This window comes from Vipera berus (genome assembly GCF_964194415.1).
Source record: "Vipera berus genome assembly, chromosome: 6".
Lineage (NCBI taxonomy): Eukaryota > Metazoa > Chordata > Lepidosauria > Squamata > Viperidae > Vipera > Vipera berus.
Window position 1 is genome coordinate 57,037,717 of NC_138208.1, and position 12,799 is coordinate 57,050,515.

Consider the following 12,799-nt stretch of genomic DNA (forward strand, 5'->3'; position numbering starts at 1 on the left):
CACACTGCCTGCTGAATTCCAAAAAGCAACGCACCTATGTCAACAACAAAACAGCACAATGAACAGCAATGCAGTGACAACATAACCATTTATTAACATATCTTACATTATGAACCTGATGGACTGCTGAGTAAGGATATCCTGCATTCTGGTTGGTCCATATTTCACAGACAGAAGACTGCTAATATAAATAGAAAACTGTATCTCATCTTGTAAATTATAATAATCCCTTAAACAAAAGAAGAATTAAAACATTGCACAGAGCATAAAATGTAATTGCAAAAAATTAAAAGAAAGAACTTTATTTTATTGGAGTTGTCAATATTTTTAATGTAATTGCTGTTAAAACAATTACAGAACATGAAAATACAGCATAATCCAGTTCAGAACAATGAAATTATTCCGATTATGGATTAAAGCTTTCACTGCAGAGAAATCCAGTTTTCCTGTCATATTCCAGTTTTTAATTTCTATTCTGTAGCTGAACAGTTTTCCAATATAAAGGAAGGAAGGAAGGAAGGAAGGAAGGAAGGAAGGAAGGAAGGAAGGAAGGAAGGAAGGAAGGAAGGAAGGAAGGAAGGAAGGAAGGACTTAAATCATCAAATAAATTATCAAACAAATGTCACGGCTGAGCAAAAGGCATTAACATTTGGGATATTGAGTGCAGTACAACAAGCAAAACTTCAGCTGTTTTAATTGTGAAGTCACCAAAAGGGAGGAGAGCTCTTTGGAATAGATCACCACACCTTATCTGTTGCAATAATTAGCAGCAAAAACTGCACTCATAGTTGTAAAATAACACTTCAAATGCTACAATTTGTTGAAAGTATAATTACAGCCAGTCAGGAAAGATCCCAGTGCAGTAACTGTGTCAAAAAGAACAGAAAATCATTTTCTATCATCAGACAGCAGCTCCTGATGTATTTTTCCTTATTTGGAGACCACAACTGAGTCCAAGATAATAGTTCATAGTAGCCAAGCATTTAAAGCACCAGATATAGTAGCTACCTGCAGTCTCCTGAGTGGGCAACAATGAAAGGCCTTAAACAGATGAGAAATGCAACTGCATTCTTTGGATGTAGCTAGCAATTAATACATCAATAACTCAACCACAGTGTGCAGAGCACAGCCATCAGTTAAGACAAAGAGCACAAATATAATACTGGTATTTAAATAAAGCCTAGATTTCAAACAGACACAGCTTCCTGTGAGAATACAGTATCCCACCTAAAATGCATTTTCGTCTTTGAAATCTGAGCTCCTTTCACTGATAAATTATATCATTACTAAAATTCTGATGTTGGAGACTGGCTTTCTCTGAAAGAATCCTACAATTCAATATTAATAATTTGTATCACAATCAAGTAGTTATTATTATTCAGCAAAACAGGAACATCACCACCGAACAGTCCAAACCGTTTACCAGTTACACAAATCAGGTAACTGGCAATTAAGTATTGCATTATATGTAATTTGGTAAGGTTGTGAAGTGGTTGCTTCTTCAATACGTTTTGGAAAATGAAGAGCAAGGGTATCAAGCGTTATCTGGATTTTAATCTGGGCAAAGTTTGGAATAGGCTAGAGGCCTTCTGAGTATGGAGGAAAAAAATAACAAGGCAGAAAAAGTCTGTGGACAAAAAGTAGATAAACGTACAAGATTCAGCAGTTCTCCTCAAGGAATAAATCTGCTGAAAGCATAGCCTAAATTTGTACTTTATAATGTGCAAGGGGACTGCTTCAGAAGGACTGATGGCTTGCAGAATCACATAGTTTCTCAGTGTTTGAAATAACACAAAATGTTAAGTGCAAATGCCCTATTAGCCCAATTTCAATACTCATAGCTAGTTATGGGGGTCACACAACAAAGGTAGCATGGAGACATGGTAGCTAGATCATCACAAAAAAGGCATTTCAGATTCTACCTCTAATAAAAAAATTCAATTGCCTTTCAGACAGCTGTTTGCTACTTTTAGCATTATCAGATTCTTTTTCCAAAAATAAATAAATAAGAGATTTGAAATGTTCCTAAAGAAGATCTAGTAGGATTCTGAAAATAACTTACTCTGACAACACTCATGCCCAGGGGTTTATTTTACTCCTTAATTAGTTCTCTGTCTTGTAATGTTTCAATTACTAGATACGAGAATTTTGCATAAGAAAAACTAAACTATGGATGAAAAAGGGTTTAACACTTGCTATTTCTATTGGTAAGGAACACTATATTGAAGCAGCACCCAAGGTAGCTTTGCATACAAGTGCCAAAAGTGAATTGTATTCTCTAGGCATAATCAGGGCAACAGCATCCAAGGAACTCTGGTCCAAAATGAAAAATATGTGAAATATGTGAAAACACTTTAAATGCCTGTTTTATAAACACAATTAAAAACTGGAGAGAAGGACAGGGTGTGTCCTATGTTGAGTAAAGCATAATTTTTATCCTTTTGCTTCAGGATGAGAGAGGGTTTCAGAGTTTGAATATACACAATTTACTGATATTGTAGCCTGGGAGGTCAGAATCTGCCACCCTCCCATGTTGCGGATACTTCACCCATTTTAAGCATTCCACAGCTGTTATTTTGGTAACAACAGACTCTGTAAATACTTATGCATAGCCTCTCTGTTTTGACCTAGATATCTCCTCTGAAAATGAGGCTCTAGATTATGCATAATTTCTTTCTTTAGCTTCTTGAACTTAGAAGGAAAACAAGAGACAACCTAGCAATGCCAGTTTACTTCTAAAATTATTGTACTTCTAAAATTATTGTTTCAGCTGCAAAATACTGCAAAAGACAAAGCATATATTACAATATCTTCTTTCAAAATCTGTTAGTGTGCTGTTGTATTTTGTAAATAGAGAACCAGAAGAGTTAGAAATCAGCTAAGACAAAAAGGAGTTGAAAATAATGACTACTGAATTGGATGGCTCTATTAGGTATTTAATATCTAAATAAAAACTGAAGAATAAAATAATCAAGGGAATGTATCAGTATAGCAATATTTTCTGTATGTAAAAATTGTTCTGATTTCCAAGTATTTATAACTAAGTTAAAAAGTGACCTAGAAAATAATATTAAAAAAATTAAATGAAGGAATAATAAATGCCAACTTGTCAAATATATTCTTAAAATTAGGAGCAGCTAGTTTCCAGGTTAAAAAAAATCAAGTTTTTGGATAGCTTGAATATAATCTTTAATAGGAAAAAAGCTTAGTTCCATAAATTATAGTTTATACTTTGTATTTGGTCTTGAGCAGGATAAAATTTCAACTTACTTCAAGACTGATAAACTAAGTGCTGATATATTAAATCATCAGTTCAGTAGAAAGCAACACCTGTTCTTTGCTGATCTCAAACTTCTAAGCAGTGCCATAACTAGATAGTATTTGGATGGATGTCCCAGATATGTAGCTAAATTGAACATTAAAAAAAAACTACCCCTTATAGTGCCATGAACTCCCTGTGGATTAAATGCAAGTCAGAAAAGTTTTTAGCTTTGTTTTCATTCAATAATTTAATATGTAGAGAACTATAAAATAATAGACTTTAGGAGAATGAGTTTATGAATTCTTGTGCAGCCATATGCTACTTATGCATAACTTTGTAATTCTAATCCTAAACAACATATATTATATTTCTTCTCTGGCACTTGTCAAACAAAATTCTACAAATTCATAAAATAAATTCTTGGATTAAGACGAAAAGGGATTATTTTAACTACAGAAGTTCACTGTGTCAAATCCACAGGATTCAGAGTGATGCCTGCAACCTGAACAATGTTTTTAAAAAATACAGAGACCATATAAGATCATGTTATTGGTATTAAAAAAAATAGACAGCATTCAACATACGAAATCAAGAGCTTCCTCATATCTGGCCAGTTATATCAATTAGCATAAATCCATCTGATACAAGTCAGGAATATGAAGGAGATATGATTTTTTTTCCACATCTTAGAACAGGGGTGTCAAACTGCTGGCCCACGGGCCGGATGCATCATGAAGAAACCACGCCCATCCCATTGCCGGCAATGGCGAAAAAGCTTCGAGATGTCGCGAGTTTGACTTGTCTATCTTTGCCTTTTCAAGCTTAGCAAAAAGTAACATTGTTGTGAATACTTATGGATGGATCTGTTTTTCATTCTAAGTTATAACAAAGAAAATAATAACAAAACCTCTACATTGCAAACAGGTCTCCCTAAATTGTTAATTTGCCAAGACAATGGGACAAAAATATTATTCTTGAGAATTTTATTATGGTATAAAATCACTTATTTTGGCCATGTCATGCAGGGGAATTCACTGAAGAAAGCAATTACATTGGGAAGAGTTAGCAGTAATAGGAAACCAGGCCGCCTAAGAACACGAGGACTGGATACCATCAAAGCTGAGACCAGTCAGAGAATAGAAAAACTCAAATAAGCTTTGCAAAACTAGAAGATGTGGAGAGACCTGGTCCATCAAACTGCCCCATAGAATTGCCAAGAGTCAGACACAATGGAATGGATAACATCATCTTCATAAAATCAATATTTATACACTGACACCTTCACATGACAAGAAAAGTATTTTCTTTTAATATATGAATAATTTTTAAATTACTTCTAACTAATCTGTCTTTTGGATACAAAAAATATCCCGGAGGGCTTTAAAAGTCATGTCCATATCATATTCAAACTCTTTTAACTGCTGTTCTTTTAAAGTAAGCATTTTTAATAATGTATTTTCTCTGCAGTTTTTAAAGCTGTCTTATATTCTAGACAGATTCTTCCAGTACTTTCAGCTAGTTAGTAAAAAGAAAATCCAATTCAGCAGGAGAAAATAAACTGTTCTTTTGAAAACTGAGAGATAAAAGACAATAGAATCAATGTTAGGGTCACAGCAAAGTTTACTTGAACAAACATTGGATGTCAAGTCAAGTTACCATCAAACTTTGTGACCTCAACTGTCTTCACATTTGTTTAAGGTGTTCATAGTTTCGAATGGCTACAATATGGTTCATGATAGGACATCTGTCATTCTATGCACCACCAGAGAATAACTTACATAATCCAAAGGCAGTTTTGCAAATAGGAACTCAAGTATACTATCATTTAGATTGAAATCTTGAACATTTTTGATCATATACCGTATATGTTTGCTTTACTGTCATTAATGGACTAATCATGTCTAGTTTAAGACTAGAAAATATTTATATGTTACATATATATATATATAAAATAAATTTAAAAACTGGAATCCCAGGTGTAGACATTTGAAGTTAGTAAAAATAAGAACGATGAACTCCGGGATATAAGAGAAAATTCTTCTTTATTGCTGAGCTTTCGTCAACAAGCTGTTGACATCATCAGAGCAAGTGTATGTACTGACTCCCTTATCATTCAGCCCTTGCTCTGATGATGTCAACAGCTTGTCGACAAAAGCTCAGCAATAAAGAAGAATTTTCTCTTATATCCCTTATAAAAATATTTCTATCAAAAAAACATTTCCCCTGGCAAAGGTGGAATTTTACAAATTAGCTGTAAATTTGCTAAATAGTAAAACTACAGTAAATGCAAAAATAATGGAAATATTCCAGAACTGAATAGATTTTCAGAGCTGATGAATTGATAAGGAACAAATTTACTGAAACACAATATTCTTAACTAAACCTATGTCTTATGAAAGCTTAGCAGTTCCCTTAGGATGATGGGATTTTATTTTTGAAGTTGGCTACACTTCTGCTGGCTGTCCATTGTAAATTTTTTATCCAAATTATTAAAAAAATAGTTTAAATTAAAAAAAACTAATTGAGAAATTATTTCCATCTTTTTAAAAATATTGATTTTTAAAAAATACAAAAGCTATCACAGGTTCCCTACATAGCCTCAACAATCAAAAATTCTGAACTTCATTTAGTTCCAACAATTCACAAGAAATTCATAAGATATGGTCACTATATGTCCCAAGTGATTTTCAGCTGTACTAGTCTATTTCACAGGTCTTAAAAGTCTTTTCCTATGTCAAGAAAATATTTCCCTTTCCTTGATAACCACAGCATACTCAGACAAATTTAAAGAAGTCCATCTCTCTATTATAAGTAGAGTATTCTGTGATATGCATTCCTGAATACAAAAGTCATGTAGGCAGCAAAGAACAGGTTCATTCTACAGCTTGTGAAATCTGTTTGGGCTAGAGCATTTTAGATGATTTATATGATCTAAATTATTTCACAGAGAAGAACAATACTGTATTCTATAATAACTTTTATTCTCCTTAGGTAGTAAAAACTACATTATACATAGAAGAGTGAAACATATTGTATGTTTGAATCAGAATAAATCATCATGATAATCACCACCACACATCACTATTAACTACCACTATCTCAAGGAAGAAAAGAAGAATGAAAACAAAGCAAAATGGGTCAGTGAAATATTCAGGGAGTGTTGAAATATCAATGGGAAGAGCAAAACCAGAGGGGAAGGCAGTGTGGAAGAGGATATGGCTTACTGAATGAACCATGTTGTTGCGCCTCTGACTTGTTTCCAGACTAGCAGTTATCACAGGGGTCAGCAACCTGAAACAGTGAAAGAGCCACTCGGAACCGGTTCCCTCACAAAAGGAAAAACTGGGAGCCGCAAAAAAGGTGTGCACATGCGTGTACATGCACGCATGCGCAGAACAGGGTTTGACTGAAGAGTGGAGCCAAGGCGAGATATGCACCTACCCTGCATATTTGAATTGATTGGTTGAACTTTTTCAGTCCCACTTTTTTTTTTGGACTGCACATGGCAGAGGACTGGGAGCCGCAGGAGATGGCTGAAAGAGCCGCATGCGGCTCCGGAGCCGCGGGTTGCAGACCTGTGAGTTATCAGATAGCCTAACTGTATCATTCAGACAAAGGAGAAATAGGTTTTGCATCATGAACAACAGAAAGTAGTTCTATTATTCAAAAGCAAGCAGATTTAGTTTTCATTTTACACATTCATTTTATTCACATATCCCAGATACAAATAACTGTAAGTTTACAGAATTCTATAAAGCACTGGTAGGGGAAAGTGTACTTGTCTGAAAAGAATTAAAAGGATTAAAAAAATAAAAAAAAACAAGAAGCAAATTCAGCTGAAAAATCAAACACCAATTTCTGAAAGATAATGCTAGAGAAACAAATGTTTAAAAATACCTTTCTAATGAACATGGAATTTTCCAACTTTACCTGTGCCATTTGTCTTTCCAGTTTTGACCGAGGAATATCATCAAAATAGCTGTCATTTCTTCTTCTCCTTGCATCTCCCTGCATGATCATGTGTGGTATATCCAGGGAACCACCAGTAGTGTAAGTGCTTTGGCTGAGTGAAGGAGACAACTGGGGAGGAGTGTGATTACCACTGGGTTCCTACATCAAATAGAAAGAAAGTGGAAACATGAAATAAACACTATTGTCAATACTCTAGCACAGTGTTTCTCAACCTTGGTAGCTTGAAGATATGTGGACTTCAACTCCCAGAATTCCCCAGCCAGCACATTGTCCACGTATCTTCAAGCTGCCAAGGTGGAGAAACACTACTGAAGCTAAATGTGCAAGAACACCTGCACTGTTCAATTCATATTAATAACATGAACAAAAACACTCTGGGTATACTCAATTCTGGGTAAACAATAGTTCCATTACTGGCCAGTGTTTAGAAATATAGGAAATTCATAAACTTTAAACTGACAATGATAATTCAATAACTTGAATTCTCACTTCTTACAGAATTTAAGGATCTTTCTTTAAATATTACCATAGCTACACATATAAGACATTATTAGCAAAACTATATACATAAAAGAAGTCACATACAAAGGAATTACCTGTATGGCTGAAAAGACTGTTTTCCAGAAGGAAATCATAAAGCTATTAGTGATAACAATGATTGCTCTTCAAGCACCTGAAGAGTTTTCACAGATCAAATAGTGCCACAGCATGTAGGACATGAAATAAGACACTTATGAACAGCTAGTAAAATTTCCGTTTAACAATATATCAGTTTTTAAATGCTCCCAATGAAAGTGATTTGTCAGTTGATTCAGTGTCATTATGGGCAAGCAGTGAGATCTCAATACATGTGAAGGCTGGAGATGTTACTGAATATATTTAAAACTGGTTTTCTACATGGGTCAAAACTGACCACATGCCTAAATAACCCTTCCAATACAGGTAGTCCTTGGCTTACAACTATTTGTTTAGTGACTATCTGAAGTTACAATTGCACTGAAAAAAGTGACTTATGACCTTTTTGCATAGTTATAACCACTGCAGAAAGAGTAATCTGTAATCTGTAATAGCTTTCTTTATTATTTGAACAGAAGTAGTAATTAAAAGCAAATAAATCTCTTTCCAATCTCCATAAAAATAAAATTGTATTTATATAACAGACAATTGTTTATATAATTAATAAGTTTGTACCACATAATCATATTAAAATATCAGGGTAATCATGAAATATCAGCTAATGAAATAAGAAAATAATGCTTTATGGCTTGGCAGTACATAGATATTAAATAAGGATCACAGTACTACTACTACTACTACTACTACAACTACTACTAATAATAATAATAATAAAGTTGGAAGGGACCTTGGAGATCATCTAGTCCAACCCGCTGCTCAGGCAGGAAAGAAGACTTGACTTTAACTGAATATTTAATACTGTGCACAAAAAATTCTAAGTAGTTATGTTAATGCTTAGTGACTTCCCAATTGGACTATTGTAACATACCCTACATGGAACCGCCCTTGAATACAATCCAGAAGTTATAACTGGTCCAGAATGTAGTAGTGAAAGCAGTGTTCGGTGTCCCTTGATTTGCCCATCTTCTACCACCCCTGTGTGAACTATACTGTCATCTTGTATCTTTCGTAACGCAAGTCAAGGTGCTATTTAACACTTTTAAACTGGCATGGGGCCAGTTTATTTCTGAGACCACCTCAGAAATAAACTGGAAAAGAGCTGGCTCTTTTCCAAGCACTAGGATAGGCTCAGGTTGGAGGCCAGGTTTGGTCTGGGGATGGATGGATCAGACAAGAATTACTGAGGCACCAGATTTTGGTTTTATTGTTTGCATATTTTTTGTCTTGTTTCTACTGTTGTTGTGAGTCACCCGAAGTTTTACAATGGATTACCACTTAAATAAATAAATAAATAAATAAAAATAGTAAAGCTTGAATTTTGTGAATCATTTTGGCTGGTTTCTAGAGTTTTTTTTTTGATGTTTTTCATTATTTTTTGCCTGTTTCCAGGAAAAAAAACCATTCATGAAAGTGGATTCAATTTATGACTGCATGATTCACTTAATGAGTGTGTGATTCATGCTTAGGACTGCATGATTTGCTCAATGAGTAACATAAAAAGAGTTGAAAAATTGGGTCCAATCATGTGGTGTCTTGACTTGTGACTGAAATTTCAGTCCCAAATGTGGTCATAAGTCAAGGACTACCTGTATATAGCATTCTAGTAGCTAAATATGAGGATGCAATAAAATTAATAGGTGTTTTTTTAAAGCGCAAATTCTGATATTTTTCCTCCTCATCTCACAAAGCTCAAGCACCCTTACAGAAATTTACAAATGTAATAATTGTATAGTGGTAGATTTACTTATTAAATAATATCTATGTTGGAAGATACTATGACTTACAATGTATGCTTCAGATGTTACAAAGATTTGATGGAACCTACCCTGAGGGTGATAGAACGTGGTGGTTTCTGAGGTGGATCTTCGTGAAGTCTGTCTCCCAATGAGGCCAAAATGCGTTTTCTGTGGCCAAGCAAGCTTATTTTTAAAACCTGAAAAATAAATGTTTCAAAAATAATAAATCAATTAAGAACCTTTTATAGAAATATGTATAGCAAACTACGACCAGATTATTATCCATAATGTTTAAGTGCAGCATATATTTATACTTAAGAACATCTGCTTATGGAAAAACAGGTTCTGGTCCAGAATGTAGTGCAGGAAAAACAAGAAAAATCCAAGATACATACTGAGACAAAGGCTAACAGGTTGAAAAATGTGCCATGTCAGAAAGGCAAAGTAGTAACAACAGAGTTTTGAGGTTATTACCTGGATAAATAAGTACTTAGGACTATTAGGATCATTTTCACAAAAGAAGAGAAGTTGAAAAAATATAGAAGGGTATAAAACAGAATGATAATGTTGTGACTCAGGGCCAGCCGGTGGGTCCGGCAGCCGGCTCAGATGTATCGGATGACTCAGATGAGGGGGAGGAGGAGGGTGTGGAAGACGAACCGGCTGATGATGGCTTGGAGGCTTCGCAGAGCCCTCAGCCGGGGCCCTCTTCTCAGCTGCGTGAGCCCGATAGTGCGGAGGATGATGACCCACAGCTGGCCCTGTTCAAGGACGCCCGACGCAGGAGGCAGTCGAGCAGAAACAAACAAAGAAAGGCTGTGGGACTCCTCGGGAGGAGGCACAGGGAGACCACGCCCTGAACTCTAAATAAAAGGAGTGTTTGGGGAGGGGCTGGTTGCTGAAAGCAACCCTTCCGCTTGAGGATTCAAGTTCCAGTGTTTTTGTTTCTTGTTCTGTTAATTGACTAATAAATCTTGGCAGACGCTTTTCAGCCTTGGACGCTCTCCAGCCTCTACTGTTTGAATAGGGGTTTGCCTTATTACAAGGCCGGTAGTTGGCTGGTTCAGAACAGATAATTGCTTGGAATGATAAAATGAAGCTGCCTCTTGAGTATCTATCAAATCATTTTTGACTCCTAGTGACCACATAGACAGTCAAAATCAACTTCATGATGCATATTCAATCAATCAATCTAGAGTAAAGCTCAAGAATAATTGAAAAATATTCTAGAATGTCAAAAATAACTAAAAATCAAAGATATACTTGAATTCATAGGAAAACAGACTATAAAGGAGCCCGATCTGCGCTCCTTTCGCCGCGATCTGAAAACATACTTGTTCGAGCAAGCCGGCTTGGCCTGAGGGGGGATTGGTGGGGTTTTTTATTATTTTTATTGGGGCTTTTTACTATGTATCAATTGTATTTTAATCGGGCATGCATTTAATTATCTTTTAGTTTTTGTAAATTTCTGTGTTTTATTCTTGCCCTGTACACCGCCCTGAGTCCTCAGGGAGAAGGGCGGTATAGAAATATTATTAAATTAAATTAAATTAAAATTAAATAATTTATTTATTATTTATTTATTCATTTTATTGATGGGATTTATATCCCGCCCTATCTCCCGAAGGACTCAGGGCGGCTAACAACAAAACATATAATAAGTACATAAATCAAGATAAAATGAAATTGAGAACATCAGTGCAATAAAAAATTAGAGAATTTAAAAAATGAATTAAAAATACTAAATATAAATTAATTAAAATGCCTGTCAGTCTAGGTCAGAAAAAAGAAAATTCATACTGAACATTTTGGCAGGACGTAAAAGGAATTTATTATTTGACTTGGGTACATACCCAAAAAACTAGAATGTTCAGTACACTTAACAAGTCAGGAAAAGAAGCTGGGATTGATCTGTTCACATGAAACATTACTTCCTTATTCTAGACTATTTAACTGATATCTAGTTCTATGATCCAGTAAGTATAACGGTGCTACCCCCCGTTGATAGGGCTCGCAACTTGGGCGTCCTCCTGGACTCACAGCTCAACTTTGAAGATCATATAGGAGCCATGACCAGGAGAGCTTTTGCCCAGGTTCGCCTGGTGCGCCAGTTGCGACCCTACCTGGACCAAGATGCCCTATGCACAGTCACTCATGCGCTCGTGACCTCCCGTTTAGACTACTGCAACGCTCTCTACATGGGGCTGCCCTTGAGGACCACTCGGAGGCTTCAACTGGTGCAGAATGCGGCCGCACGAGTTGTGATGGGGGTTTCCCGATACTCCCATGTAACACCTCTACTCCGTGAGCTGCATTGGCTTCCAGTTGCCCTCCGGGTGAGATTCAAGGTGCTGGTAATGACCTATAAAGCCCTAAATGGCTTGGGTCCGGGATATTTGAGGGAACACCTGCTACCAGCATCAAGCTCCCTTCGTCCAGTGCCATCGCAGAGAGAGGGTCTTCTCAGGGTGCCGCCGGTAAAAGATTGCCGGCGGATAACACCCAGGGGGAGGGCCTTTTCTGTGGGTGCGCCTACCATCTGGAACCAGCTGCCTGTGGAGCTCAGGACTGCCCCTGACCTATGCTCATTCCGCCGGGACCTGAAGACTTGGCTCTTTGAGCTCTCTGACCCAGGATGAGAATTTTAACTGGGTTTTATTTTCAGGGATAATTTAATCTTTTATTTATTATTATTATTATTATTATTATTATTATTATTATTATTATTATTATTATTATTATTATTATTATTATTATTATTTATTTATTTAATTAAATTTTTATACCGCCCTTCTCCCGAAGGACTCAGGGCGGTGAACAGGGCATATCTTAAAACTACAAAAGTACAAAAGTTAAAAAAGAATTAAATTTGTCTTTTAACTTTGTATTTTGTATTGGTATGATTTTAAAATGCCCTGTAAACCGCCCTGAGTCCTTCGGGAAAGGGTGGTATATAAATCTAATAAAATCTAAATCTATATGGTTATCAGTCTAAAGAGCATGCAATGAAAGTTACCAAGTTATTTCTGGAAAAATACAAATTCTAAAATTCTAAATATACCTAGACAATTATAACCAAAATTTGAGGAAAACAGAAAAACAAATCTATAAATCATATTTCTGCTGGAAAATGTGGTATATTAACATATTATACAATATCATTCAATAAAGAAAATCTTGCATGGTACAATAT

At 35.6% G+C, this 12,799-nt stretch overlaps 1 protein-coding gene across 1 annotated transcript in view; it reads right to left on the reverse strand.

Moving 5' to 3' along the window:
- Positions 1–12,799, reverse strand: part of ANKS1B (ankyrin repeat and sterile alpha motif domain containing 1B) — a gene marked incomplete at its 5' end in the record, with an annotated part of 314,200 nt that overhangs the window by 25,448 nt on the left and 275,953 nt on the right. Inside the window, 3 exons of the mRNA XM_081331696.1 lie at positions 107–181; positions 7,193–7,372; positions 9,696–9,803. Coding sequence (XP_081187822.1) covers positions 107–181; positions 7,193–7,372; positions 9,696–9,803 — 363 coding nt within the window. The remainder of the gene's footprint in view (positions 1–106; positions 182–7,192; positions 7,373–9,695; positions 9,804–12,799) is intronic.